General features: G+C 32.6%; 1 protein-coding gene and 1 long non-coding RNA gene across 3 annotated transcripts; both read right to left on the bottom strand.

Moving 5' to 3' along the window:
* Nucleotides 1–10,742: 10,742 nt before the first annotated feature.
* Nucleotides 10,743–13,850, bottom strand: LOC141586535 (uncharacterized). Its single transcript, XR_012519563.1, has 3 exons — nt 13,532–13,850; nt 11,446–11,514; nt 10,743–11,058 (listed from the first exon to the last, which is right to left on the bottom strand). It is a non-coding gene; the product is annotated as an uncharacterized LOC141586535 (long non-coding RNA).
* A 1,714-nt stretch (nt 13,851–15,564) lies between these two features.
* LOC141586536 (pentatricopeptide repeat-containing protein At2g01390-like) lies at nt 15,565–27,345 on the bottom strand. Of its 2 annotated transcripts, XR_012519564.1 has the most exons (4): nt 27,260–27,345; nt 25,578–26,425; nt 23,503–24,751; nt 15,565–16,103 (listed from the first exon to the last, which is right to left on the bottom strand). XR_012519564.1 is itself a non-coding variant. In XM_074407796.1 (3 exons), the coding sequence occupies exons 2-3, from the start codon at nt 26,338–26,340 to the stop codon at nt 23,751–23,753; spliced, it is 1,764 nt and encodes a 587-aa protein (XP_074263897.1). In that variant the 5' UTR covers nt 26,341–26,425; nt 27,260–27,345; the 3' UTR covers nt 23,291–23,750. The 2 variants fall into 2 exon arrangements, 1 of the variants encoding a protein (XP_074263897.1); XM_074407796.1 differs by lacking the exon at nt 15,565–16,103 and having other exon boundaries at nt 23,291–24,751.
* Between the last annotated feature and the right edge of the window lie 17 nt (nt 27,346–27,362).

The following is a 27,362-nucleotide window of genomic DNA, read 5'->3' on the forward strand; positions in this document are numbered from 1 at the left end:
CCTATTTTCTTTTTTGATAATTTTTACTCTTATTTTATTCATTCTTCTCTCCTATCACCAACCTCACACAACTTTTTTACTCTTATTTTAATACTTTTCCTTAAGTATTGTACCCATATTAAATGGGAACAATATAATGACTGGAAGGGAGCATTAGTTTAGGCAAAGTGGGAGAGGAACTTAAAAAGAGCAATAGCAAATTCAATTAGCAATAGTAGCTCTATAGTTTTTAAAATGCGCGAGAGTAAAGGGTAATATAAGGATCTAAACTATCACATTTTTTTTTAGATAAGGACCTCAACTATTTAACTTTTCACTTGAGGGATTATGAGTTAACTCCCGTTAACTTTTCTGTTACATATCATCCCCCTTCTAACAAAAAAGTCCTAAAATACTGGGACTTGTTTTATTTAATTTTTCAAGTCTCCCACATCTTATATCAAGAATTTAACTATTCAAGTTACACAATCCTTTTTTAACACAATGGTCTTCCGGCCAAACTATGGAAGAGAAATCCTTATTTTAGGAATATCAGATAAGAACAGCACTTAAATAATGTTGTTGAAGGAAGCCTAAATGGAAGCAATTTTTTTTGTACAATTTGGTTTTGTAGCACTCAAATTGTGGACTTTGATGATTGGTATGGGTTTTTCACTTCTTAGGCATTCGATATGATGATTTAGGGCAAAATCTCATAAACAGGATAGTCAATTGATTATGGTCTATGTTACACGACACTTTATTTTGTGTGTCGAAAACTAACAGTCCGACATTTGGAGTGTCTGACATGATAAAAAAGTGTCGGACTTAATTACGGTAAGACATTTCGACACTTCATTTTAGAACAAACCATTAGAAACTATCGTTTCTAACACTCAAACACTTAGAATAGGGTAGCAGGGGCCGAGGCGCTACATAGTAGCTTTGGGTAGCATTCACGGGGTAGCACTCACTATTCCAAATACCAAAAAATGGTTAAAATTATCTGTCTTAGCTAACCTAAAATCTGTAAAGACGATACCTTAACAAAGACATTAAGAAGAAAGTTTGCTGCCTAAAACTCCACTGATAGCGCCTCCCATAGTACTGAGTAGATTTGAAATAGAGTTATATAAGGCATATTTAGAGAAGGATTTCCCGCGGCGCAACAGTTCTTCCATACCAACTTAGCTGCCCCACTGCTATTGGCATATATATGCAAATTTTACCGAAAAAGTATAGAAAATTGGTCGATAAATTAAGGAGGCCAGAAGGCGGGAGACTTAGTTAATGTCCTAATGAGCAACAAAGGTGATGGGCTGATAGACAAAGAGATGGAAAATATATAGGGAGTAAGGCTCTGTTCTTTCTGGCTTTTTAGAGCTGAACTGAACTGAACTGAATGGAGTTGAGCTTAACTGAACTGAGCTGAGCTGAACTGAATGGAGCTGAGCTTAACTGAACTGAACTGAATGGAGCTCACCTGAACTGAACTGAATAGAGCTGAATTGAACTAAGCTGATTGGAGCTGAATTGAACTGAAATAATAATATTATTATTATTATTATTATTATTATTAAAATAGTATTAATAATAATAATAATAATAATAATAATAATGATAATAATGATAATGATAATAATAATAATAATATTATTATTATTATTATTTTTTGCAAGAAAGGTATCTCCATTTTTATTCATCCATTTAGGGAACAAAAAATGGAGTAAACTTACAAAAACTATCCTCTAAGAGCCTAATACAAGGCTCAAAATCACATCCAACTAGGAATATACTCTACTAAATCATTCAATCTGCTACCATGGCCATGAGCAATCATTCGAATGCCAACAATATACTTAATAGTTTGTAGGAGGATGCTAACAGGCCGTTCCTGTCCTTTAAAAATCTGCAGATTCCTTTCTTGCCAAATCTGATTGATTGCCACTGTAAGACTCGACACATACCAACTATATTTCCAATGTCTTCTATGTCTCCGACTTTGGCTCCATCTTATCTCCCTCTGTAAATCCATAGCAGGTCTCGTAATAGACATCCAACTCAACAGAGCTTCCACGTGACTTAGAATAAGGACGGTGAAAGAATAAATGGGAATGGGTTTCAGAATTATTTTTACACAAAGAGCATCTGTTAATCAAAATCAACCCCTTCCTGATGATATTGTCAGAAGTAGCGATTTCATTTCAAAGAAAGAAGGGAGGTCAGAACCGGTGTGCGGGGATAATGATGGGGTGAGTGAGAGCTTTAGCCCAGTTATAAAGAGTACCAGGAGCTCGTAAACCATCATAAGCAGTGGCTAGATTAAGCTTGCCATGCTGCACACAACTGTGGAGAAAAGCTTGTACAGCACTGTGATTCCCAAATTTTTGAAGACAAAAGTCTCTAACTGCCAGAATACTTCTGAAGCTTTCAGAAAATCTATCAGCAGACTTCACAGACCAGATATTACTTCCATTCAGAGCATATACTCTGTGCCAACGTGCCCAAAGACCATCAGAATGCTCAATTCGCCAAAGCCACCGGAGAAGCAAGGCTCTATTCCAAGAGAGAAGCTCCTTAATACCAAAACCACCCTCAGTCCAGGGAAGACAGATGGATTTCCAACTCCTCATAGTCATGTGCCTGCAACCATTGGTAACTTGCCAAAAGAAATTTTTACTCAATCTATTAAGTAGTTTGATTACCCCCTTAGGCAAAAGAATGGTAGAACACCAATAAGTTTGCAGTCCCATCAAAACTGAGTTAATCAACTGCAAACGCCCAGCATAACTCAGAAATGAGGTTGTCCAATGATGAATAGCCCCCTGAACCTTAGTAAGGAGTGGTCCAAAGTGATCAAGACAAAGCCTAGATACATTGAGGGGGACCCCTAAGTATCTAAAGGGAAAAGTACTATGGGAAAAGTTGGTGAACTGTAATATAGCAGACTGAGCAACAGGATGAACACCTCCAAAATAGATGGAAGTCTTATCAGGATTTGCATTGAGACCAGAAAGCCTGCCAAATTTATCAAGGACCTGGACAGCAGCAGCTACAGAAGGAACATCTCCCCGAGTAAATATCATTAAATCATCAGCAAAGATGAGATGGGTGAGGTTCAGTTGAGTACATTTGGGGTGATAAGAAACATTAGGCTGCTTGCAAATAACTCTTAAGTATCTAGAGAGCACTTCCATACTCAGGACAAAGAGATAGGGAGAAAGAGGATCCCCCTGCCTCACACCACTCTTCCCTTTGAAAAACCCATGACTAGTCCCATTAACTTTTATAGAAAACCAGGAACCAGTAATGCAAGTCATTATCCATCTAATGAAGATTGCAGGGAAATGGAAAGCTTTCAACGTGTTTTCAATAAAACTCCATTGCAGAGTATCAAATGCTTTGCGAATATCCACCTTCATAAGACAACGGGGAGTGAGGTATTTCCTGCCATATCCTTTGACCAAGGCTTGAGAAAGCATCACATTTTCAAAAATATCTCTCCCCTTAATAAAAGCAGCCTGCTCTCCACCTATGAGATCAGGGAGAAAAGGTTGCATTCTTTTTGCCAGGATTTTACTGATTACCTTGTATACAGTGGAGCAACAAGAAATTGGCCTATAATCAAGAACACTATCTGCTACTTTCTTCTTAGGGATAAGGGAGATGATGGTAGAATTAGCCTGCTTAGAGAGCTTTCCAGTTTTAAAGAAACTGTCAATAGCCCTATAGAAATCCCCTTCAATAATTGGCCAAGAATGTTTAAAGAACTCAGCTGAAAAGCCATCTGGTCTAGGACTTTTATCAGAACCAATGCTGAATAAAGCATCCTTGATTTCAATCTGAGATACAGGCCCCTGCAAGGCATGCCAATCCTCTGTAGAGATAGTGCTTCCTTGAGCAATATAATCCTGATCAAGGTCCTCAACAGGGGTAGCTTGCCCTAAGAGAGTGGAATAATAATCCACAAAAGCAGAAGCAACTTCATCAGGCCCAGATTTAAGAAGACCATTCTTGTCTTTAATTGAACCAATCACTTGCTGAGCTTTCCTTTCAGCAATTTTGGCAAAAAAGAATTTTGAACTGCAGTCATCATGATTGAGAGATTGAACTTTAGCTTTTTGTCGAAGCATACTTAGTTCAACTCTTTGTAAAGAACTGAAAGCATCCAGGAGATCATGCTCCTTCTGAATTAGAGAAGCTGATAGAGGGTCAGATTGCATAGCTGATTGGCAATTGTGAAGTGCATCCCTAGCCTCCTGGACTTGAGCATTCAAGTTGGTATAACTAGCTTTATGAAGGCTAAGCAAATCAGGCTTAAGACTCTTCATCTTGCTGAAGAGGATGTGCATAGTTATTATTATTATTATTATTATTATTATTATTATTATTATTACTATTATTATTATTATTATTTGTTTTTTTTTTATAAAAACGCAAACTTTTATTATTATTATTATTATTATTATTATTATTATTATTATTATTATTATTATTATTACTACTACTATAAGAAGAAGAAGAAGAACATTACTAATAATAACATTAATACTAGTAATTATACTAATTTGAGTGATTAACTAGGTAGCCACCATGAACCACAGTACACCATCAATTTTATTAAGTGAAATAATGGAGCACCGATTTGCTAGATTGTTGTTCAAAGTCTAGCCATGTATTATCCTAATTTGAGTGATTAGATAGCCATCACGAAGCAACAACAATCCTAATTTAATTATTAGATAAATAAAAATCGACAGACCCTAATTTCATCTTTAACAAACAAATAAAATTTGATTGATTAATTAAAACTCAACAAATAATATTAATAATTGATGAAAAAGTAAATTAATTTATTACTTGATAAATTATAATCCATCTTGTAAGTTTCAAGTCATTTGAGCAATTAAATTAAGTTTTAGGAAAAAATATTGATTCAAGAGTCTATTTGATTTAGTTTTAGGTGAAAAGAGTACAAAATAGAACGTTTGTGAAAAAGTGTATGTAAAAGAGTAAAGTTCTTATATGAATAAACAATTAGGTATTAATTATAGTAATATTAAAATTAACAATGTGATTAATAATATTATTAATAATTAATATTCATATTCATATTAAAAATAATATTAGTAATAGTATTATTTTATTAATATAAATTCTATTGATTTTAATAACTATAATATTCAAAATGATAACAATAATGAGGATGATTAATTAATAATAAATTAATGATAATAATAATAATATAATAATATAATAATAATATAATAATATAATAATATAATAATAATATAATAATAAAATAATAATAATAAATAAATAATATTAAAAATATTGATAAAAACTATTAAGTTTAAGATGTGCAAAATTGAAATGAAATTTGAATTTAGTGGAGCCGAATCGAATCGAAATTTGAACTAAATGGAGCCGAGTTGAATGAATGGAGGAGTGAAATGTAGTGAATCGAATCGAATAGAGTTGAGCCGAATCGAATCGAAATGAATCAATCGAATCGAATCAGTGAATCGAATGAATGAAGTGAAGTGAGCTGAAAATAAGCCAGAAAGAATAGGGCCTAATAGAGCTAGGGAAATGGATATGGCACACACAATTGATGGCAGGGAAGAAAGAAGAAATAAGAAAATATAATTTTAGAAATTTTAACGGAGGATTAACAGATTAAGGCATTGAGATCCTTAACTGGAAAATTTGATAGTATAGTCCCTTAACTGAAAAAAATTGAATAGTCTAGGTCCTTATCTTACCTTTAACTCTGTGAAAACATCCCCTAATTACTAAATGAATAGGCCAATCTATGTTTTTTTTCCGCCTAAAATATTATCTTCTAATTGGGCTTTTAATCTTTGCATTCTACTATAGGCTAAGTATAATGTAAAAAAAGATTCCAAAAAATATGTATAACGTCCTTCTATTCTACTATGTGTTAAATCTAGATCATATCAATGATCTTACCCAAAAATAACGCAAAAATTGATTGCCAAAAAATAAGTATAAAATCTCAATCATTGCCAAAAAAAAAAAGAATATACCGTCAATCATTGCTATATTGCTACAAGTAAAAAATCCTCAATCATTGCCAAAAATTTGGGTTAATATATTACAAATTTCGAATATATTTTTCACTAATCGAAATATATAAAACCATTGCAAAAAAGAATATATTGCCAATCATTGCTATATTGCACTTGAGATAATATATCTTCAAAAAATATATTCAAATTACCAGATCTCATCAGATCATCCCCTATGTACTAAAAGAATAGATGAATTTACAAATTTTCCTCCAATTTTTCACAAATTTAAAAATATATATAAATTTGGACCACACAAATACACTATCTCATCATCAATACTATATATTAAATCCAGAAACCAAGGGACTTCAATGTAATTAAAGAAAGTTATACAAATTAATTATACTATATAGTTTTAAATCAATAGCACCGTGTGATGGACCCGATTAAGGGATCTCAATGCAAATATTATATAGTTTGGTTTAAAATTAAATTATATAGAAGCTTGGTAATTTTCCTAAACATGGTCAATTTCCTTAAAATAAAATAATTAATTAAGATGGTCAATTTCCTTAAAATAAAATAATTAATTACTATAAACATGCACATTTATGGTATTAGTTATTATCATCATAAAATTATATATTAAATTTAAAATCTATGCAATTTTATTAAACTTTATAGTTTATTAGATGTATAGAGATGTTAATTATTTAACATACAAAAATATAATAAGTAGGTTATAAATAATTCAAGTTAGATTCCATAATATATAATATTGCATAATTCTTTCGATATGATTTAATGCATATATGTAATATATTTATATAAATATATAATCCTCTTAAAATTGCATGCCTAAGTAGTAAAAGTAATTTCGTCAGTAAAGAAAAGAATTGTAGTAACATTGGATATAGTTATATGATAGTAATCACTCATTTGAATAGTAAAAGTAACAATATTATCAACGAGATCAGTGAGAGTGGTAGAACAACAACGGAAGTGGTGAAATAATCAATATTAATGCGCCAATAGTGAAAGTAACAATAATTACGACGGGAGTAGTAAAATTATCAATATTAATGCGGCGAGAGTGACAAATAACAATAATTACGTGAGGGAGTAGTGAAAGTAACAATGATTACGGGGAAGTAATGAAATATTATTACTATTGTTTCATTAATAAGAGTAAAATATTAATAGCGTGAGTAGTGAATTTGTCTCAAAATTTATTTCATCGTAATTTTAGAATATGTTATAAAAAATATATTAATGATAAATTTATGGGTTATGCAACTTTACGTAATTTTATTTAATGAAAAAAAAATTAATGGTAAGTAGAGGTAGCCCGGGCGAAGCCGGGCAACAATACTAGTACAATTAAATTTAGATCACACAAATACTAGCCAAAAAAAAAAATAGGAAAGTTATTGTGAATAGACGAAAAAAGAAATAGGAAATTTTATTGTGAATAGGAGGAAGTATATCACATTGGCAGGGGTTAATATAGTATTGTTATTCGAGTTAGTTTATTTACAAAGTACAAAGCTAAAAATTTTAATTATTTCTAATGTATTATTTATTCTATAATATAAAGTTTGTACATTGTAATTGCGTTTTATAAGCAAATTAAATTCATTATACGAACGTGGCCACGTGGGAAGTGGTGGGGCTTTTACTAAAAATAAAAAATTGAACGTTCAACCAGAGTGCGAGCTCTGTGGTTGTTGCTTTAATAAAGAGAATATGTACGAAACTAGTATGTCACCATCACAATCACCAACCTCTTCCACATATATTGGATATTTTTCCTTGAGAAAGTGGTTCAGGTCGTCATATGGCAGCATTGAATACTCCTTTTCCCAGTATTCAATTTGAGTTAATTTGGGTGCCTCTAAACGTCCGAGTGAGAATGCGTGGAGATTAGGACAATGGTCGATATCCACAACCTCCAGAGAAGGTAATTGTAGATCACCATCATGATTTTGGTTTCCTGGGAAAAAGCACTGCATGTTGGAGCATCGATGTAGCTTCACCTCTCTTAATTTGGGTGCTGTTAGAGTCCCCGTTGAAATGGACTTGAAATTACCGCAGTCTGAAAAAAACACCTTTTGCAAAGACGGCAACTCGATTGTATCCTCTAGATTACCCACCAAAAAGTGTTGCAAGTTTTTACAATCGTAGAGGGTCAAGTCTTCTAATCTGGGAGCAAAAATTGAGCCTTGCCATAAGTGTTCCCACTTGTGACGGTAGTAGATTTCAAGTGACTCAAGTGAAGGAAGAAGGAAGGCGGCTTCGTTTTTCGGCATGGAAGAAATGCCTATAAAAGAATCCAAATACCGTAAACATAACTCCTTGAGGCTAGGGAGGTTGATTTCCGAACCAACGTTGATCACAAGTGCTTCCATGTTGGGACAATTCTCAATTGAAAGGAATTGAAGTTGTTGTAGTGAATCCTCAAGGACATGAGCTGAAATTAAATAATTCCACTTCAATTTGAACAAAGTGAGGGAAGCAATACTCTTGAAGAGATGCAGAGGTATGAGATTCAGTGATGGCAATCGCCTCAACTTTAATGTTTTGACCTGTTCACAAAACGACGTCAAAGCATTGTACTCCTCTTTCTGGAACAACTCTTTCAATGACTCGCTAGCCTCAACCTTTAACTCTTCCAAATTTGGCAGCTGTGAATTTATCCATACAAACCCACCCCTCTCCCCTAAATTGGATGATGAAAATACAGCCTCACCATCTGGAAAATTTGAGCCCTATGCCATATCTCATTAGACTTTCAACTGATATACTTGAACCAAGTGGCGATAAACAAGCAAGTAAGAAGAATATCCTTTTTTCATCTACTTCTATAAACTTGTAACTAGCCTCCAAGATCGAGTAGATATGACGATAATCACGGGTAACTTGACTTGAAACAGGCTTTTCCAAGTCATTCGCGAACTTTTCCCAACTAGACAAGTCCTTATCTGTTAGCGAATTGGCAGTTGCTACAATAGCTAGAGGTAAGCCGTTACACTTGCTTAGCAATCTCTTGACCACATTTCTATATTCTGCAACATCAACTTGATTTCCTGTCAAGCTCTTAAATAGCTCCCGAGATTCAATTGCATTCATCAGACCTACCTCGATTATATTAACATCTGGTACACCCATGACTCTACAAACCTCTCTTTCCCTAGTTGTCAATAAGAGCTTACAGGTACATGGAATTCCAATTGCATCTAAATCCAACTTTTTCCAAACATTGTCCAAGATTATGAGTACTTTCTTCTCTTTTTCTGAGATTAGTCTGTTATACAGCATAGTAGCCCTTTGAGCTACGTCGTTCACATCATGCAAAGGCAGACCAATCGAGTCAGTAATGCTTGCTTGTATGCGAAATATGTCTGGGGTTTCTGTAATCTCCACCATCACTTTTATGCTAAATAAATTTTTCACCATCTTGATAACTTCTTTCGCCAATGTAGTTTTTCCTATTCCACAATAGTTAGAAGATATTAATCAAATTAAAACAAATAACTTCAATATTAATAAAATTAAAAAGGTATCATAGGCTGCATTAGTATGTCTTGTATAGTGTCTCATTATCTAATTATCGTTTGAGAAATCGAGCCATGATTGTTTATAGTTGCATATTCGACCTTAATGATAATACAAGCCTTCATCCTTTAGTTTAATTGGTTGGAATTATGGTTTTCAACTCCGTTAACTTCTTAAGTGTCGTTATCTTCTTAGCTTCTTAAGTGTTTAGTCTAGAATTGAGATATTAAAAATAAATCAATTCTTGACTCACGTAGCTAGCTAGCTTTTGATTTGACTCAAATACTAGGTTGTCAGCCTCCTTGATCTTCTCGTGGATTCGACTCTCAAATAGTACAACACAACTGGTTCACTTGTGATGTACTCATTCGGTTGTGGCCAAGAACGCGAAAAAGAAAAAAAAAAAAGACCAAGGATATAAGACTTCCTCATTTGGTTCTGGCCATTGGCCAAGAATGTTGGAGGAAAAAAATACTAAAAAAAGGAAGAAAAAAGGGAGGACGTCTAAGAGCATCCACATTGAAGAGGAGATCATCTTCCTCTTATTATTTTTTCTAATTTTTTCAATTGGCCACATCATTTTCTCTTTTCTCTATCCACTTCCAAATTTCTTCATCCTCTTCCTCTATTCTTCTCCACATTAAAGATGATCTCCTTTCCTCTCTCTTTTCTACCTTTTAAATAGACCCAACAACCCATTTTATCTCTTATATGACGCAAGGGCCAAGACAAGGATATTCTCCATAGATGGAGGATGTCTTCCTCTTCAAAGAGGATGGAAAGAGTATGTTGCCACACACTACTACAAAATGGAACTATAGCAACACCTTGATAGTGTTGCAAAATGTCTTACAAATGTTGCTTTATACTTTAGGCAACACTTTAAAGAGTGCTGCCTAAAGCTCCGTTGCAATAGCTCAATGCAACACTTATTGCAACATTTTATCACCAAAAGCAACACTTTACCAAAGTGTTGCACTTTATTTTCGTATGCAACACTTTTTTCCAGCAACACTTTTTCCCAGCAACTGCAACACTTCTGTTGTGTTAAAGGCAACATTTCATTATATCATTTGCAACACTTTTTCTCGAATAAAGCAACAGTTTCGCCAAATAAATGCAACACATTTGATGTCGATAACGCAACAATTTCTCTAGACAATGCAACACTTCTTTTAAGAGGCTAATACTTTCATTCCAAAAATTGTAAATACAATATTTTGTTAACAAGTCTGTATTATTTACACTTAACAATTGCCATAGCATTAAATTACAACTTGCAACCTTAAATAGAGTAGTCTAAGGTGCGTCTTGATTTTTAACTTAATTCTGGTAATGAGCACATGCGGCCTACCCAACAAGCTCATCATCTAGCAGGCCATATCCACTATAACGCAATGATCACCTTCCATTAAACCAGCCTCAAGAAGCACGAGTAGGAACATGCATTCCTAGTCAGTCATTCACCACACTCTTCATGCCAATATAGCTGAAGCCAAAAAAAAAAAAAAATAGATGTTTAGCATCCTCAACAGCCTCTGCATAGCATATACAATCGAGTAGGCAAATGTTCCAAACGGAAAAGAAGGGTGCAATTCTTATAATACTCTTTTATATTAGAACCTAAATTTAGTAAAAGAAATTATAAAATCGATTGGTAAAAAAAGTGTTACGTATAGGAATGCTCAAAATAATTACAAAATGGACAGTAGTTTGACCACTGCTCCAGTACCTACTCCGTAATCCAATTCCTTCCGAATAATACTTCCTTGACGTATTGCTATTTTCAAGTAACATAGCTACACCAAGAGTCCATTTCAGTTATGGGGCGTAGCAAGATTAATGTATTTAAATTCTAAAGTATGGCGTTATATACCTTGCACTCTGAGTGATCCATAACAAGAACAGCTCCATAACAAGAATAGCTGGCCTGCTAAGCACATATCTGCAAAGAAAAAGAATCAAAGTGAAATGAAAATATAACTACAGAAAAAAATAGATACGAGTGATAGCATACTAAAGTACGGAAAAACAAGAAGTTTATCATTAAATTTTATAGAAAAGTCAGTTATGCCTATATGAGGAATGTCATGTATAAAAAAGTGTAATAAGATGCCCCAATTTCAACCTCGCAAATCCAGTTTGGTAGTAAGCACTTCCTTATTGTGTAGTGAACCTTTGAGCTCTAAAAATAAAGTAAAAATAGATGCCACTTATTGACATATATGACGGTGTATCATATTTAGCTCAATATGGTAGCTTATAGGCTCACTTACATTCTTCCTTTAAGTCATGAACTCATGATACACTACTACAAAAAAAGACATATTTGTAATCGTAAAGAGCACACACGAAAGAATAAACCACACAGTGGATGAACTGTTTACAAGTATCCAATGCAAAAATGAAAAACAAATCTATGTATAAACCATTATACTCGTAGTTTCAAATCTATTGTCTCTGATCTGTAAGACAATAGCTAGACACTGGAGCAGTAAAAACTCGTAGTTTCTAGTGACTCGTCTAATCTAATCATTGCATATGAACTTTCAAACCCATCCAAAAAATGAAACATGAATACAATTCATGATTTCTCATACAAATAATTAAACACCATGGTAAAAATCCAACCAATCAAGTAAAAAATTGACCCATCATATCATCCAAAGACACAAAAAAGACCAAAAAGTTCGACCGCAACTAGGTAAGACCTACTAGGGGACGTAAACTGCAAACTAGTTCGACTACAGCTAGTATTAATTGCGGCTGTCATGTTTATTACATGCCAAGTTCTCAAATACAAAAATAAAAGTTTCGATCATCGGTGTAAATACATTGTATTTCACTCAATTATCAAAGCAAACTACTTATTTAGATTCATCCTAGTTAGCCAAATTTTAGGCACCAAGAAGGTTTTCCACTTTGCTAGAAAACTATAAATTGCTCAACTAGACGTAACAAACAGCTCAATTAATGCCAAAAGAGTATAGTCTCAACTTAACTAATGCAAAGTATCAAAATTAAAGATATTACAACGACATTAACAATAGCTACAATCAATGCTTTTGTTAATAGTGGCTAGTAAAACCTGCACACGTATGTTGACAGTATATGCTACACTAGCAGTCCCCAAGTCATACACGAATACCCGCCCAAAGCTTTGTAATCATACATATCAAAAGATTGTTCTGGGAGATCTGAAAAATAAAGACTTGTAAGTTCTTGATTCAGTCAAGCTATCAAACTACTATCCCGCAGCCTTGCACAAGAAAAGTAGTAAAAGCTAGCTTCATTGATATAAGAATGGTGTGTGTATTTCTTAGGAATTAGAATTGTTTCATAATTAGACATTTCGATGCTTAAATCCACCTGAAAACCTTAGTATATACATGTAACATGGTATGTGTGTTACTACATGGCATGTGTATTACTACCGAACTGAATGAAACATTTCAACGTAAAGTAGAATTAAAACTTACTAGCATTTATCAATATTGTTGAATCATGCCTAGTAAACTGTTATAAAAAATATTTAGCGTTGTCCTTACGTGGAGTGTTGTACTTTATACTTAGTAGTATAGGCATGGCTATTCAACTGCCTAAACAACGAAGAGTAGCATTTGCATAGAAACATTGAGTATCAATCATATCATATACTAACCCAGCATCCGTGTTCAGATTTGAGAACAGTTTTATAATGAGTAGGAGATTCACATTTGTCTATCAATTCACTGCGGAATTTCGTCGAGCATGTGGTAGGAGAGCAGAAACTCCAACAACCTAAACTCCCAAATTTTTCCAAAAACCCAGAATTTCCAAACCCTAACTCACCTAATTTATAGAATAACCTCCTTAAATTAACTTTTAAACATTACACACTTATATTACTCCTTAATTATTAAATAAACCGAAATGAAACATAATAAACAACAATATAATAGAACTGAACTTAGAATTCATACCTTGTAAAGAAATACAAGTTACCAGGAAAAACTAATACGGAAAAGAGAAGAAGTGGCGATAGTAGCGGGTGTCTGGCGGTAGAGGTGGCGTTAGTTGAAAATCGACGGAGGAGAGTGGCGTCAGGCAGCCACCGTCGATGGTAATAACAAAAGTGGTAAGAGCATAAGACGATGGAAACTTCAGAAATGAAATGCGAAAATGAAGATGTATGTTGGTGAATGGTGACCGTCTTGGGTTTCTTTTTTTTTCTTTTTCCTTTTTTTTTACCCCTCTCTCAATTATTGAAGCAATGTTTTTTTTTTGGTTGAAATTATTGAAACAATGTTGAAGTAAATTTGTGTTATTTTAGTTTTGAATCATACTAATATAAATTGGGTTAGGTGTGACTAGGCTATGGTTCAAGTCGTGTTAGTATTGAATTCGTTAATTAATTAGATTCTCGTTAAATAATTTATAGGTCAAATAATGTCAAGTAATATTAAGAATACATGTTAACACAAATAATCGTATTTAATTCAAGTAGAACTATATTTGTGTGAGCGCATAAAAAGTAATGGTTTAGATAAAATATGTTATTTTTATATGAGAATTTATAAATGTAACACTTACATAAAATGTTGCATTTGTGTCTATAGAGTGCAACACTTCTATAAAAATGATGCGATATATTAGTATTTGCAACATTTTTGGTAAAGTGTTGCATACATAAAAACTCTTTCCTAAATTGCAACATAATTACAAAGTGTTGCACTCAAAATGTTGCAATAGGTCACTTTTGTAGTAGTGACATTAAAGAGGACATCCTTTTAGCACTCTCTCTCATCTAAGAGGATGGTCAATCCTCTTCAATATGAGTGCTCTAACGCGATTTGTGAAAAATCACATGTAAGTCTCTCACATCGGAGAAATAGAGAAGAGTGATCTAGCTTATAACCAAAGGGACTACTCTAGCCATTGCCAATTGGTTTTGGAATGGAACCTCCTTGGACTTGTAAAGTGGACACTCTCTCCTTCTCGACGGGCATGGTCGAGGCCCATGTGCGTTTTAACACGATGCCGAGAGCTACAACAAATTCTCTCAAATTTTAGATCACATTGAGTAGTGCTCTAGAATTAGTGTAGCTAGTAGGGTAGTTAGTTATCTATTTACTTTTTTGGGTGTATTAGTTTATTTCCTTTTTTGGGTGTATCAGTCAATAATTATTTATTCCCATTTTTGACATATTTATGTGGGTCTCTTCATGTGCAAGTGGGAGATGGGTGATTGGTGTGGTCCAAAAACATTTTCACATGTTTCCTTAATCTAGTACCTAAATCAATCAATCAATCAATACATATATATATAAAGTAGAAACTTTTCGAGCGATACATATATATATAAAGTAGAAACTTTTCGAGCGATATTAGAGAGTCCAACTTTTTTAGAAATCCTAACAAGAGTAGATTTCGAAAAAAGCTAAATAAATAAAATTATCCTAATAAAAGTAGATTTCTTAGTATTTAAAACAAATTTTAATAAATTATCCTAATATAAGTAGATCAAATATATTTTGATAAAATTATCCTAATATAATTAGATTAAAATTATCAAATAGATAATAGAAATTCATAATAGTTCAAGTTATCCTATTTACTTTCCCCACTTATGGTCTCATACATTTTTAGTTTGTATTCTCGCATTAAAATTCAAGAAGTTGGCGAATAAAAGATGAATTTATTTATTAAAGTGTTATGCTAAGATGATGTAGTGTAATCTTATGTAATTACACGAAGTATAAATTACGATTTCATCAAAATATAATCACTAAATAATCATTGGAGTGTGTGTATAGAAATCATAAACATAATGCCTTCATATACATTCAAGTTATCAATACATAAAACATTTCACTAATCTAACTAATTTAAGTACCAAAAAAAAAACTAATCTAACTAATTTTACGCTTTCTTACGAGAATGTCCAACAAAGCCAGTTACGCAAGTTTCTGGGCACATAAATCGTATGGACTATTTCCATATATTGGGAGAAAAAAAAATATGTGTGGTTTACAAGACCTATTTGTCCCACCCAAAACACAGAATTGCAAATTGCTAATGTAGTAAAATGTTTGCAAAACAAACTTTCTAAAACCCAGGTCCGGCGGAGTTGTACGATATTACCCTGAACTCGACTCAATCCGTCACTTGACTTATTGGCGAATCGCATTGCTAGGCAACAAGCATGGGAAAAGGCAAGTGCCAAATGCTTACATCAGTGACTGGAGTCCATCCATCAACTTGTAACGCAAGCCAACGATTCAACTAATAATGCATGTTAATCAACACCACCCCCCTGACAATGCATGCTTACAGAGTTGCAGTTGATAAAATTATCGGGACAAACCGAAACCTTAAGCTATCTAAACTGAACATAGTTTGGTGGAATCAATACCGTATAGGCGTATACCCTTGCGTTTCAATCATGCAATCATCTGCAATTTCTTATCCTCGTCCATTCATCACTTCACAGGCTTCTTTAGAAGCAACCTGGACCGCCCAGTTTTGCAGCCCCGTTTTACCTCGTACCTACCACTGGCACAAATAAATAGGGTTAGCCGGTATTACTTCCACCTCATGTATATTATACTCCCTTTGTCTCAATCATTTGTATATCTTTGATCAAAATACCTCTCGAATAATATAAAAGGTAAGCAAAAAAAAGTTATCATTTGACTTGGATGGTTAACTTCATAATTATTTCAAAAATAAACGTAAATGTATAGAGACAAATTTGGACGTTTAATTTACAAAAAAACGGTTTTTATATTATAACTAGTTTTGTGACCCGTGAGAATCACGGGTTTGATTGTTTTTGTTCTTTTATTTTTGCGGTATCGTTCATGAATGCGTTATTCGACTTGTTTGTCTTCTTGCTTATTATCTTGGAGATATGTTGGTAGGATACCTAAGCAAAGCAATAAAGAGGGTCTCTGTCACGAGTTCATGAGGTAAGATATATTATAAGACCAAAACCCATGAATCCCTCATTTTAAAGAATATACGAATGTCCATTATCTGATTTTGAAAACTGGTATTGCATATAAATTAAATGGGAAATTGTATTGCCTTTTGTTTCATTAGAGCACTTTAAACAACTTATTCTCAAAGCCTATAAGGAAAGTCAACACAAATTATGGGAAACGTAAAATTGCATTCAAACAGTGGAATATTAACTTTGAAAACTACTCTTATTTTTCTACGGTCCTCATTGTCTTTGTCCTTTTATTCAATGTTGTCTTGTTGTGTTAATTCTTTGTTAGTCCCTTTCTGTTTTTGTTCGTACTTTTCTTTTTACGGTGTTTAGATTGTCTTTGGATTTCGAGGGCGCTTGGCTTTGTCATGGTGGTTATTCGGTTCACTCAACATTGACGGCTTTTGGCATTCTAGTACTTGATAAATTATTTTTAATGTTGTTTTGGTGCGTTCGGAGAACCTTGGTCCTATTTCTATCCGACAAAGAAACAAAATGTTGAACACTTGGACATCTAATTCTATTCCTTATTACCTAAGGTATTCTAATGAAAAAAGAAATGTAAAATAAAGTAAATATGTAAAATATATAAATGAATGGATGGTAATGATATTTTATAACTGAATTTTACATATTGCCTTTAGTCAATTAGAGACGATATGAATAATGCGCAGAAAGCGCTATGTTAAAATACAACTTATGTTTATCTTACTAATTAGGTTAAAATTACAAGTTTATTTTCTTAAATGCAATGGAGTTTGTTAAACTTTCAACAAATAATACATTTACAATTCTTGTCGGCTCGTCGGTCTTGCAACATTGTCCTTGTAAATTTAATTGATTTCTAACGTATTGGGAAAAATATTATTGAAATGATTTTTGTATAACGAAATACCTAAGTGATATACTTAAATTATTAGCAAGGAGTTGATGACATGTGACTTATACAAATAAAATTTTAGACTAAATACGCATTCAATAATTTTAAAAATAAATTTTATGTGAGCAATTTTTGAGAGGATACACGAGAAAATGTATTTGTTAAACAATGGACATCATTCTAGTTTCATTTCGACTATATCTCTTGTCAATTAGAGTCATCTCTATATCTTTTGCTGTTGGTAAACTTTTATGTGAGGAGCTTTAACGCCTATCCCAATGATTTTCAAAGAAATAAGAATACACCATTTGTATTATTATACTTCTTCCATTTTTTTAATTATCACCTTATTTGCTTGTGTGCAATAATTAAGATTAAGAAAAGATAAAAAACAATTGAAAATAAAAGGAAAAAGTTTGCAATTGGTGGAGTAATGTGAGAATTCTACCCTTAAACGATGACATTATTTTGTAATTTAAAAAAAAAAAGTTATAAGAAACGTTGGTAAAAAGTAAGTCTCAAAGTAGAAATTAAAGAAAAAGGGTGATAATATAGAAATGGACAAAAAAAGAGAAGTGGGGTGATAATTAAAAAATATTCGTAACAATTGACTATGAGAAAACAAAAATATATACAAGCAAAAAAATTAAACATTGAGAGTGCTAGAAGAAAATATTTGATGGAAAACAAAAAATGATTTAAAGGCTTGAAAGCATTCAAAATAGAACAATGGATTGGAAAAGATCATTGGATTTCAATAAAAAACCATGCAAAATATTTACCTTGATCCCCATTAAAAGATCCGATTTATATCATTGGTGCATATAACTTCAACACTTCCATTAAGACATTTGATTTATAATCTGTTTGTCGACTAATATATTTGATTTATAACATGATTGACAAAATACAAGTTGAAGAGTACACGGAAAACTAATAAAGTGCACGAAAGGGTATAAGACAATTTATTACAATTTACAACATTTGTCAATTAATATTCCAAGGGTTGGAATATATAATGTAACATGTCACCAATAATTATAGATTCATAGTACAATTTGATATTGTGCATACATCATAATAATAATAAAAAAGGAAAACTCAATGAAACTGAAAAATATATTCAAGTCAAAAGATAATTCCAAAGAAGTTTCATAACCATATATTTCTAGATTTCATGCAATGTTTTTGATATATGAGTATGTCATCATCCTGCAATTTTAATACAAATACAAAAATAATAATTAAATAAGATTCTGACTATTAATTAGTTTAAAACATAATAAAAATAAAAAAGTTAAATAATTCAATTGTTTATATATGCATACTTTACCTACCAACTTTTTGGATAAAAATGAAAAATAGGATTGTTGTAATATTTATATAAGATTCAAACTATTAATTAATTCAAAACATAATAAGAATAAAAAAGTTAAATAATTCAATTGGTTATATATGCATACTTTACCTACCAACTTTTTGGATAAAAATGAAAAATAGGATTGTTATGATATTTATATAAGAAAATTTTTGTAATTAATTATCAAATTAATTTCAATAATTTATTTGAGAGAAGAAGAATATTGTGTGAACTAAGGGGGAGATAAAAAAAAGGTGAAATAAATACAAAGTATAATAATTGTGAGGAAAACCAAAAGACCAAATATTAAATAAAAGAAAAAAAAGTTAAATGAATATGTAAATTAATACCAAATTTATGAGAGGAAAACAAAGAGTTTGTATTAATTTGTTTTTTGTGTTTGCCACTAATATTTTTTTATTTTGTTTGTATTTTATAAGCATGTAACACATGGTATTTAGAGATTACTTTTAGTTAGATAATTACTTACTTTTAGTTAGATAATTATGTAATTGAATTATTAGTAACCAATAGAAAAATTACACGTGGATTAAAAATTAAATGCATTAAGTATGCTTTTAACTATATTGCATAATAAAATACAAAGAAAAATAACATAAAATGTGGCACTTAAAATTGTTTAACATGACACACGTCAAATAATAAACTACTCATCTTGCCTTTTTATTATATTGTATAGATACTAATAGTTAAGTCATTTATCATACTAAATTTTGAAAAAACAATTAATTTGGAATAAATTTTAAAGGATAATTAAACAATAAAAGTGGAATGGAGAAGGTCTCATTTAAATTATCATTTACGTGATATAATTTCATGAACTAAATACATGGTATTACTATCCTTTTAAAATTCTATTATTATTAGTGTTTAATTTACTTATGTATTTACATAATTTGTTTGTAAATTATTTAAATTAAATAAATATTTTCATTTCCATATATTTTATATTTTCCAAAACCTTATCCTTTACGTGAAATAATTTCATGAACTAAATACACGGTATTACTACCCTTTTAGAACTTTATTATTAGTGTTTAATTTCATTTAAGTATTTACAGAATTTGTTTGTAAATTACTTAAATTAAATAAATATTTTTTTCCATATATTTTATATTTTCCGAAGAAAATATTTTATATGATATTTTATATTTTCCAAAACCTTATCCTTTACGTGAAATAATTTCATGAATTAAATACACGATATTACTACCCTTTTAGAACTTTATTATTAGTGTTTAATTTCATTTAAATATTTACAGAATTTGTTTGTAAATTACTTAAATTAAATAAATATTTTTTTTCCATATATTTTATATTTTTCTAAGAAAATATTTTATATGATATTTAATACTCATTTGTTGATTAATTAGTTCTATAAAACATCTTCTATATACAACAAAGTTATAATAACAACAATAGTGAATTAGTGCCTTTCAAAAAAAAAAAAAGTAGTGAATTAGTGACAAATCTGACAATACAATTTTTTTTGGGTTAATTCATACGAATACTCCATACTATCATCCATCTTCTCAAAATAATATGAACTATGTTTTAACTTAAAATAAACTCAACTTTGTATACCCTCTTCTCAAAATAGAATCCCCTAAATTTTGACCTGTTATATCAGGTAATAGGTGACGTATTCCTGATGTGGTACTAATAATAATAATAATAATAATAATAACGGAAAATTCATGTGGTACCCTCGAACTTTGTCATTTTGCACATGGTACCCAACTTTTTAAGTTTGTGTACATTATACCCTTCATGTTTGATTTTCATGCACAACATATACTTTTTGTCGCTGTAAAAAAACTCAATTGCGCATAACTCCTAGATCGGAATTCACAATCGGCCAAATTTTTTCCGTTAAATGAGTATCTCGTCATAATCTATGATTTGAGGAAAAAAATTGCCGGCTGACATTTGATAGGGTTTTTTTTAACGAAAATCTCAAATCAAACATATCTTCAATGATAAATTTCCGAATGATCATTTTCGTTTTATCAATTTATAGATCTCGAAGAGTTAATCAATTTCAAAAAAACAATTAGTCAATTCCGATTTCTGGTCTATAATTTATGCTCAATTGAAAATTTTAAAAACGATAAAAAGGACACGTTGTGCTTGAAAATCAAATTTCAAGGATATCATGTGCACAAACTTAAAAAGTTGGGCACCACATGAAAAATGGCAAAATTCGAGGGTACCACGTGAATTTTCCGTAATAATAATACCCTCCAGTGATGTTTGATTTCCGAAAAGGGGAAAAATTGGAATCAATCTAAGTTTTGGCAAAATTACTTCCATTTATTTTTAATAATAATTTCAAATTCAGTTACAAATTTGTTCTTGAATCAATCAAACAATGCCGACTAGAAATGCTTGATCATCGAATCGATCTCCGACGATAATTATTGATTTCTCCTAGGATTTCGCGCTCGTGAATTCCGGATTATTATTTCTGGGGATTTTGTGAAGATAAGATATTCTTATCATATTTGCATTGGATTCTTCATTTTCTCCATTTTCTCTATCTTCATCGATGGACAACGATCAAGAACCTTCAACAAGACCTCCAACACCTTCAACTACGATGTCGTCTAATTTGATGGAGAAGGAAGCAGTAGAGCCGCCACGACATGTGGTAGGATTGCGCGCGTCGTCGTATACAGTGGTGAACTCGGTGATAGAGAAGAAAGAGGATGAACCGGAATGGTGTTTTGATCCGGAGATTTTGATGGTATATTGGGGATCATAGGGGGGCGATGATGTTTGATTTTGGTAAGTGACAACGATGGTGGTGGTGGTGGTGAGTGAAAGGTAGGTGGTGGTGGTGGTGGTGGTGGTGGTTGAGTGGTTCACTGATTCTGGGTAAGTGATTTTGGTGAAGAAAATTAAGTAATGGGGTGAGATTGTTAATAGTTATTATGTTCATACTCGTTTTAGATATTCTTTTTTAAGAGATGACCTGACTAGCAGGTAGTGGGTTATCGAGTTGTATTATGAGAAGAGAAGGTTAATAGATCGTTATATTGTGAGATTAATTGAAGTTGAGAGTAATATAAGAATACCACGTATAGTTTAGAGTATTCTTGTTAAATAACCCATTTTTTTTGGTTTTCAACTTCATTTATTCTTCTTCGTTCTTAATTTCTTATGTATTCAGTTTTTTATTTTATTTTATTTCGAATACATATAATACTAATCCATATGATATTTCTTGAAATTATTAACTTATAGTTAATGTGTATTTTTTTATTGTAGTTTTTTTGAGTTAATTAAGTTTAAAGCTAATGGAATATGGATGGATTTTTAAAGAAAATAAGTGAATTAAATTAATGCAATATAATAATAAATTGATAATCCATGTCATATTAGTTTGCCAAGTCACATTGTTATTGTGTACGTGGCTTTTTTTCATCCCATGTGGCATTGTCTACGTGGCATTTTAATCCTAACCTTTTAATAGTATTTATAGATACATATAATACTACTCCATATGAAATATCTTGAAATTATTAACTTATAATTAATGCATATTTTTTTATTGTAATTTTTTTTAGTTAATTAAGTTTAAAGCTAATGGAATATGGATTGATTTGTAAAGGAAATAAGTGAATTAAATTAATGCAATATAATAATAAATTGATAATCCATGTCATATTAGTTTGCCAAGTCATATTTTTATTGCATACGTGGCTTTTTTTCATCCCATGTAGCATTGTCTACGTGGCTTTTTAGACTAGCCTTTTAATAATGTTATATAGATATAGAAGTTGCACATGCTGTATACTAGAACTGATTTATCCATGAAGCAAAAGGATTTATCTAAGAAAATTAAGCAGTCCAAGATATCAGTAAGTAAACTTTTTCCTTGGATAAATCACTTCCCACCGTATATGATTTGATGGTCGTAACTGATGTAATTTCAACAATATTTACCGAGAATATAAGCAAACATGCGATCCACTTCGCGAAACGTAACAAATACTCCCAAGTAGTTGTCAGAGTACAAGGGGGAGGGTTACTATGGGCCAGAAATGAATTAAAAAAAAAAAAAAAAAAAGATGACTAATAACAGAACAACATACTATTCATTATTCAGACCGTGCTCTAGGGTCACAGCTAAGATGGATGAGCGTTGAGTGATTCAGAATTCTAGAGATATAAGCAATTTTTTTGATTAAAACAACCAATAATCCAACGTTATCAACAAAGCATAACATAATCACCCTGCGGATCATGTGCTTAGAAACGGCAAATCGAAAATTAGTTTGTTAATAAAATAGATTGATAATTGGGAACAAGTGTGAGAACATGATTAGAAGTCATCTTAATAAAATAGACTGACTATTGGGTCTTGGTCAGGCTAATCAGCTCAAGGCATGGATCATTCAGATCGGATCAGTTTTCCGGATCTAATTAGAGACCCGTTAGATTAACGAATCCAACCCACCTAAGTCCTAGTCAGCAATCAGCATATACAAGGATCATCAACAAATTATAAATATACCGTACAACCATGACTTCATACCGCTGAATAATCATGCTTTTTCCCAACTATGCCAATTAATAATGCACCAATAATATCATTAAAATAAATTTCTTTGTTGAGGTCAACTAGTTCTTAAGTAGCTGATAAAAGACGAGCAAATGACATTAACAATGTTAATCAATTGATTAAATTCCTTACCAAGAGTTAGTGGTCTCCGGTCAGCAATCAAGAAAATAATCACCGGGTGTATGACAGATCCCCTTGGCGCTTTTCATGTGGCTAAGAATGCGTGTTGCTATTTTGATATCAGAGAAGGATTCCACCCATCATGTCTTTCAAGAGTTTACTCCGACTCTTTATATTATGGGCATCTGACACTTAAGGAACGCATCCAACATACTCTGTGAAGTTATAACCGAGTCTGAGTAACATAGCCAATCAGTGTTTTATGACACCATGTAACCTGCAAATAAGGTATCACATAGTTTTTCCTCTATAGAAACAGCATTCGGAACATGATGTTTTGTCTCCATACTTCTCTTTTCCCTTCTGTAGAATTGTGCTTCATCAGCTCGGCCACACATTTCAAGACCCCTTATGAGAACAGTGTACGTTGCTGACGCTGCCTGAATATCTTTCCTTGTCATGGCTTTAAATGTTTCAATACCTTTATTCCGCTCTCCAGCTGAGAAGTAGACGTCAATTAATGCAGTATATACAGAAGTGGTCTTGATCTCCTCCGGCAATAAACTGAATATTTTTACAGCAATATCAAACTCTTTGGCTTGACCAAGCCTATAAATCAGAGAAGCAGAAAATGCTGGTTCTAAAAACGATTTCAGAGAAACCATTTGCTCTACCAGCTGCAATATCTTTGAAAACTCACTGGTTCGCATCAGAACCCCGATTAGTGAAAGAGAGGCTATCTGCTCAATGACAATTCCCATATTTTTACTGTATTCAAAGGCCAATAAAGCAGCATCTATCCTGCCATGATCACAATTTATCTCTATAATTTCTGAAACCAGCTTGGAGTCCAACAATTTACCATGAGATATCATCCCGGTAAAAATGCAGTCAATGGCACCAAAATTCTTCTTTCTCAAAAAAGCAATTAGGAGTCCCTTATCTATGACAGAGTTGACATCAGACTCCATCTCCTCTGGTTCTAAAGTTACACTCTCATCATAAATAGTGATATGGGGATTAACTTGTCGAAGAAGCATATCATCCTCACCGGCCATTTTCAGAGTTTCTTGAGCTTGAAGATATATAGGATATCGTAGAACAACAGAATTTTCCTTCATATAATGAAGGATTTGGATAATGGCCCACGCCTCTCCAGCTTTGCTAAATTGCTCTACCAAAATATTGCACATGGCTTTGTCAGGTTGCACTCCAGTTTCTTGCAATTTTACAAAGACCTCTAGAGCTGATTTGCATTTGCCTGAAACAAATTGATTATTAGTTTTGTACGATAATGCCAGAAATGCATCACATTTGTGATCTTTAGTTAAAAATGTTATTAGAAGTGTAAAAAATATCCTAACAACTAAGCACCTAATAATATGTAAGATGTCACTGAACAACATGAAACCCATCCTACCTGGTGACTCGAAAGTAGCCGTTATTGCAATTTGTCGCTGGACTTCAAAAACTACCGTCAAACTAGGGGTCCACACTGGTAAGAAATTTTTAACGATAACTAATACCGCCATTATGCCATCAGATTAAGCTTCAATCTACCAATAGAGAAAATTGTACTTACATATGAACACATCTGAGTAAATCCTCTATGCCAAAAGGATACTATAAGATCTCTATGTATGAGCTACCTGAACATCACTAAATAAGTGCATTTTGCTTTTGATTTTCCACGCATATCCTAATAATAAAGAACTCTTGAGTTGGGTGATTAGTATTGGGTGCTTTGACTGCTTTCTAAAAACCTGGGCAAATCATCAAATTCAATAATCCATACAATGAATTATCAAATGATTCAATAAAAATTATCGTTTTTAACCAGTAAATATATCTTCCATAACAAGTGCGTTGAGCAGGAGGGCCTCAGAGAAACCTCTGTACTGTAAAATGTACTCCGTAAATGCCATTTGACAATCAAGAGATGCTTTAATAAATAAAGGTGATAATACATATACAGTTCGTCAACAAGTAAGCTTATGCCTAAAAGACGGTAGCATGCAACTCGGCAGAAAAACTCAATAATGTACACCAGAAAGAAAAGGTAAAACCAATTCTTTACACCAGCTTACCAGAAGAGATGAGATGCACCATTAAGATTGTATAAGTGTGACAAGTAGGAGTAAGTCCAGACTGAAGCATCTCCTTGTACACCTCAGTGGCCTCTTCAGCTCTGTTATTATCAAACAGAACCTTCATGAAGGCGGTATAAGAAACAACAGTAGGATGACATCGCTTAGCTTTCATCTCCTCCCATATCTTCACAGCCCCATCAAAGTCTCCACTTTTTGAAAGCCAATGGAGAACTGACGTGTAGGTAACGACAGTAATCTTTATTCCGTTCTCCTGCATCATCTGAAGGACATACTTCATCGAACTTATCCTATTTGCCTCTCCAAAAATATCAAGCATGGTCGTGTAAGTAAACTGATCATGCTTAAAACCCTTCTTAGAAACCCAATTAAAGAATAACCAAGCCCTCTCCATCGGTGGGTGCGTTTTTAAAACTTGATTTACAGTAAAAGAATCCCATTTGACACGGAACTCTTGAAGCCGTTCTTGCGCAGATTCCCAAGAGGAATCCCTGAGGATATTTGAAATTTTCCTAACGACATCTCTCATGTATACTTTCGGATATAAACTAAGGTCTTCTTTAACTTTAACCTTTTTATTTATACCTCTCCAAACTGATTTAGAGGGCTTTCTAGATCTTACTGCAGGACAGATATACTTTCTAGACGAACTTTTACATCCTTGAAAGTTCAAACTCCCACACCCAGGCACCAACGATGCATACTTTTGGAAAAGTCCTCTACTAGCAAACTGTCGCGACATGAATAACAAACAGCCTTGACAGAGAAACAGTTCATACGTATAGCTTATATATAGCGCTAAACATCAGTAATATTTGAAATTCAACCTGCACAAACATACATTTCATAAGATCAAAGGACATAAAGCAAAATAAGAGGCAACTGGTTTCACGACAGAGAGTCTCTAAACATCACAGGAAAACTACGCCAGTTCAACAAAAACCAGCATTACCCCAGTACCTCAAGAGATCCCACTGATTACTAGGTAAAGGGGTCGGAAAAACGCAGCCTTAATTGTATTAGGAACACATATAGGCTGTTTCCAAATGACCATAGATGAAAATTGCGCAGAAAATTGCATCAGATGACGACTACTTCACAATAAAAAGAAGTGCAACCAATTTAGATAACTACTCCCTCCGTCCCGGTCATTTGTTGTCCTTTGGTTTTGGCACAAAGACTAAGGAAAGGAGGAGGGGCCAATTACCAAATGACAAGTGGAATAAATTGAGTGTGAATGATCAAATTACTCATCAAATTCATTCTTAAAATAGAAAGGACAATAAATAACTGAGACACGCAAAAATGAAAAAGGACAACAAATGACCGGGACTGAGGGAGTATTTTACTTTAATTTCCCACCAACAACAAGATTACACCCAAAGCCTTGTGAGTTCCCGCCTAAGACGGGGTAAAGGGTCGGATGTACGCAACCTTAGCGTTCCGTTACGAAACACAGAGAATGAAACTACAAATAACTCAAACAAGACGTGCCAATTAGCTATTAGTATGCTGGTGTTTTACAATGTTGTGGTGGTTTATCAGCAAATCCAAATTAATTTAAATAACATAAAACTATTAAATAAAAATGAACTTGAGAAATAATAAATTAGGGTTTAAATAATTTGGATATGGATTGAAACAACAAGTAGAGAACTTACCCAGATTTTTGGGGATAACACGAGAGAAGGAGAGAAGAGGAGTTCCTGTTAAACTGCTAAAAAAATTAACACAAAATGCGATTTTCAAAGTAAAGAAAAGCAA

The sequence above is a fragment of the Silene latifolia genome, chromosome 6, assembly GCF_048544455.1.
Source record: "Silene latifolia isolate original U9 population chromosome 6, ASM4854445v1, whole genome shotgun sequence".
NCBI lineage: Eukaryota > Viridiplantae > Streptophyta > Magnoliopsida > Caryophyllales > Caryophyllaceae > Silene > Silene latifolia.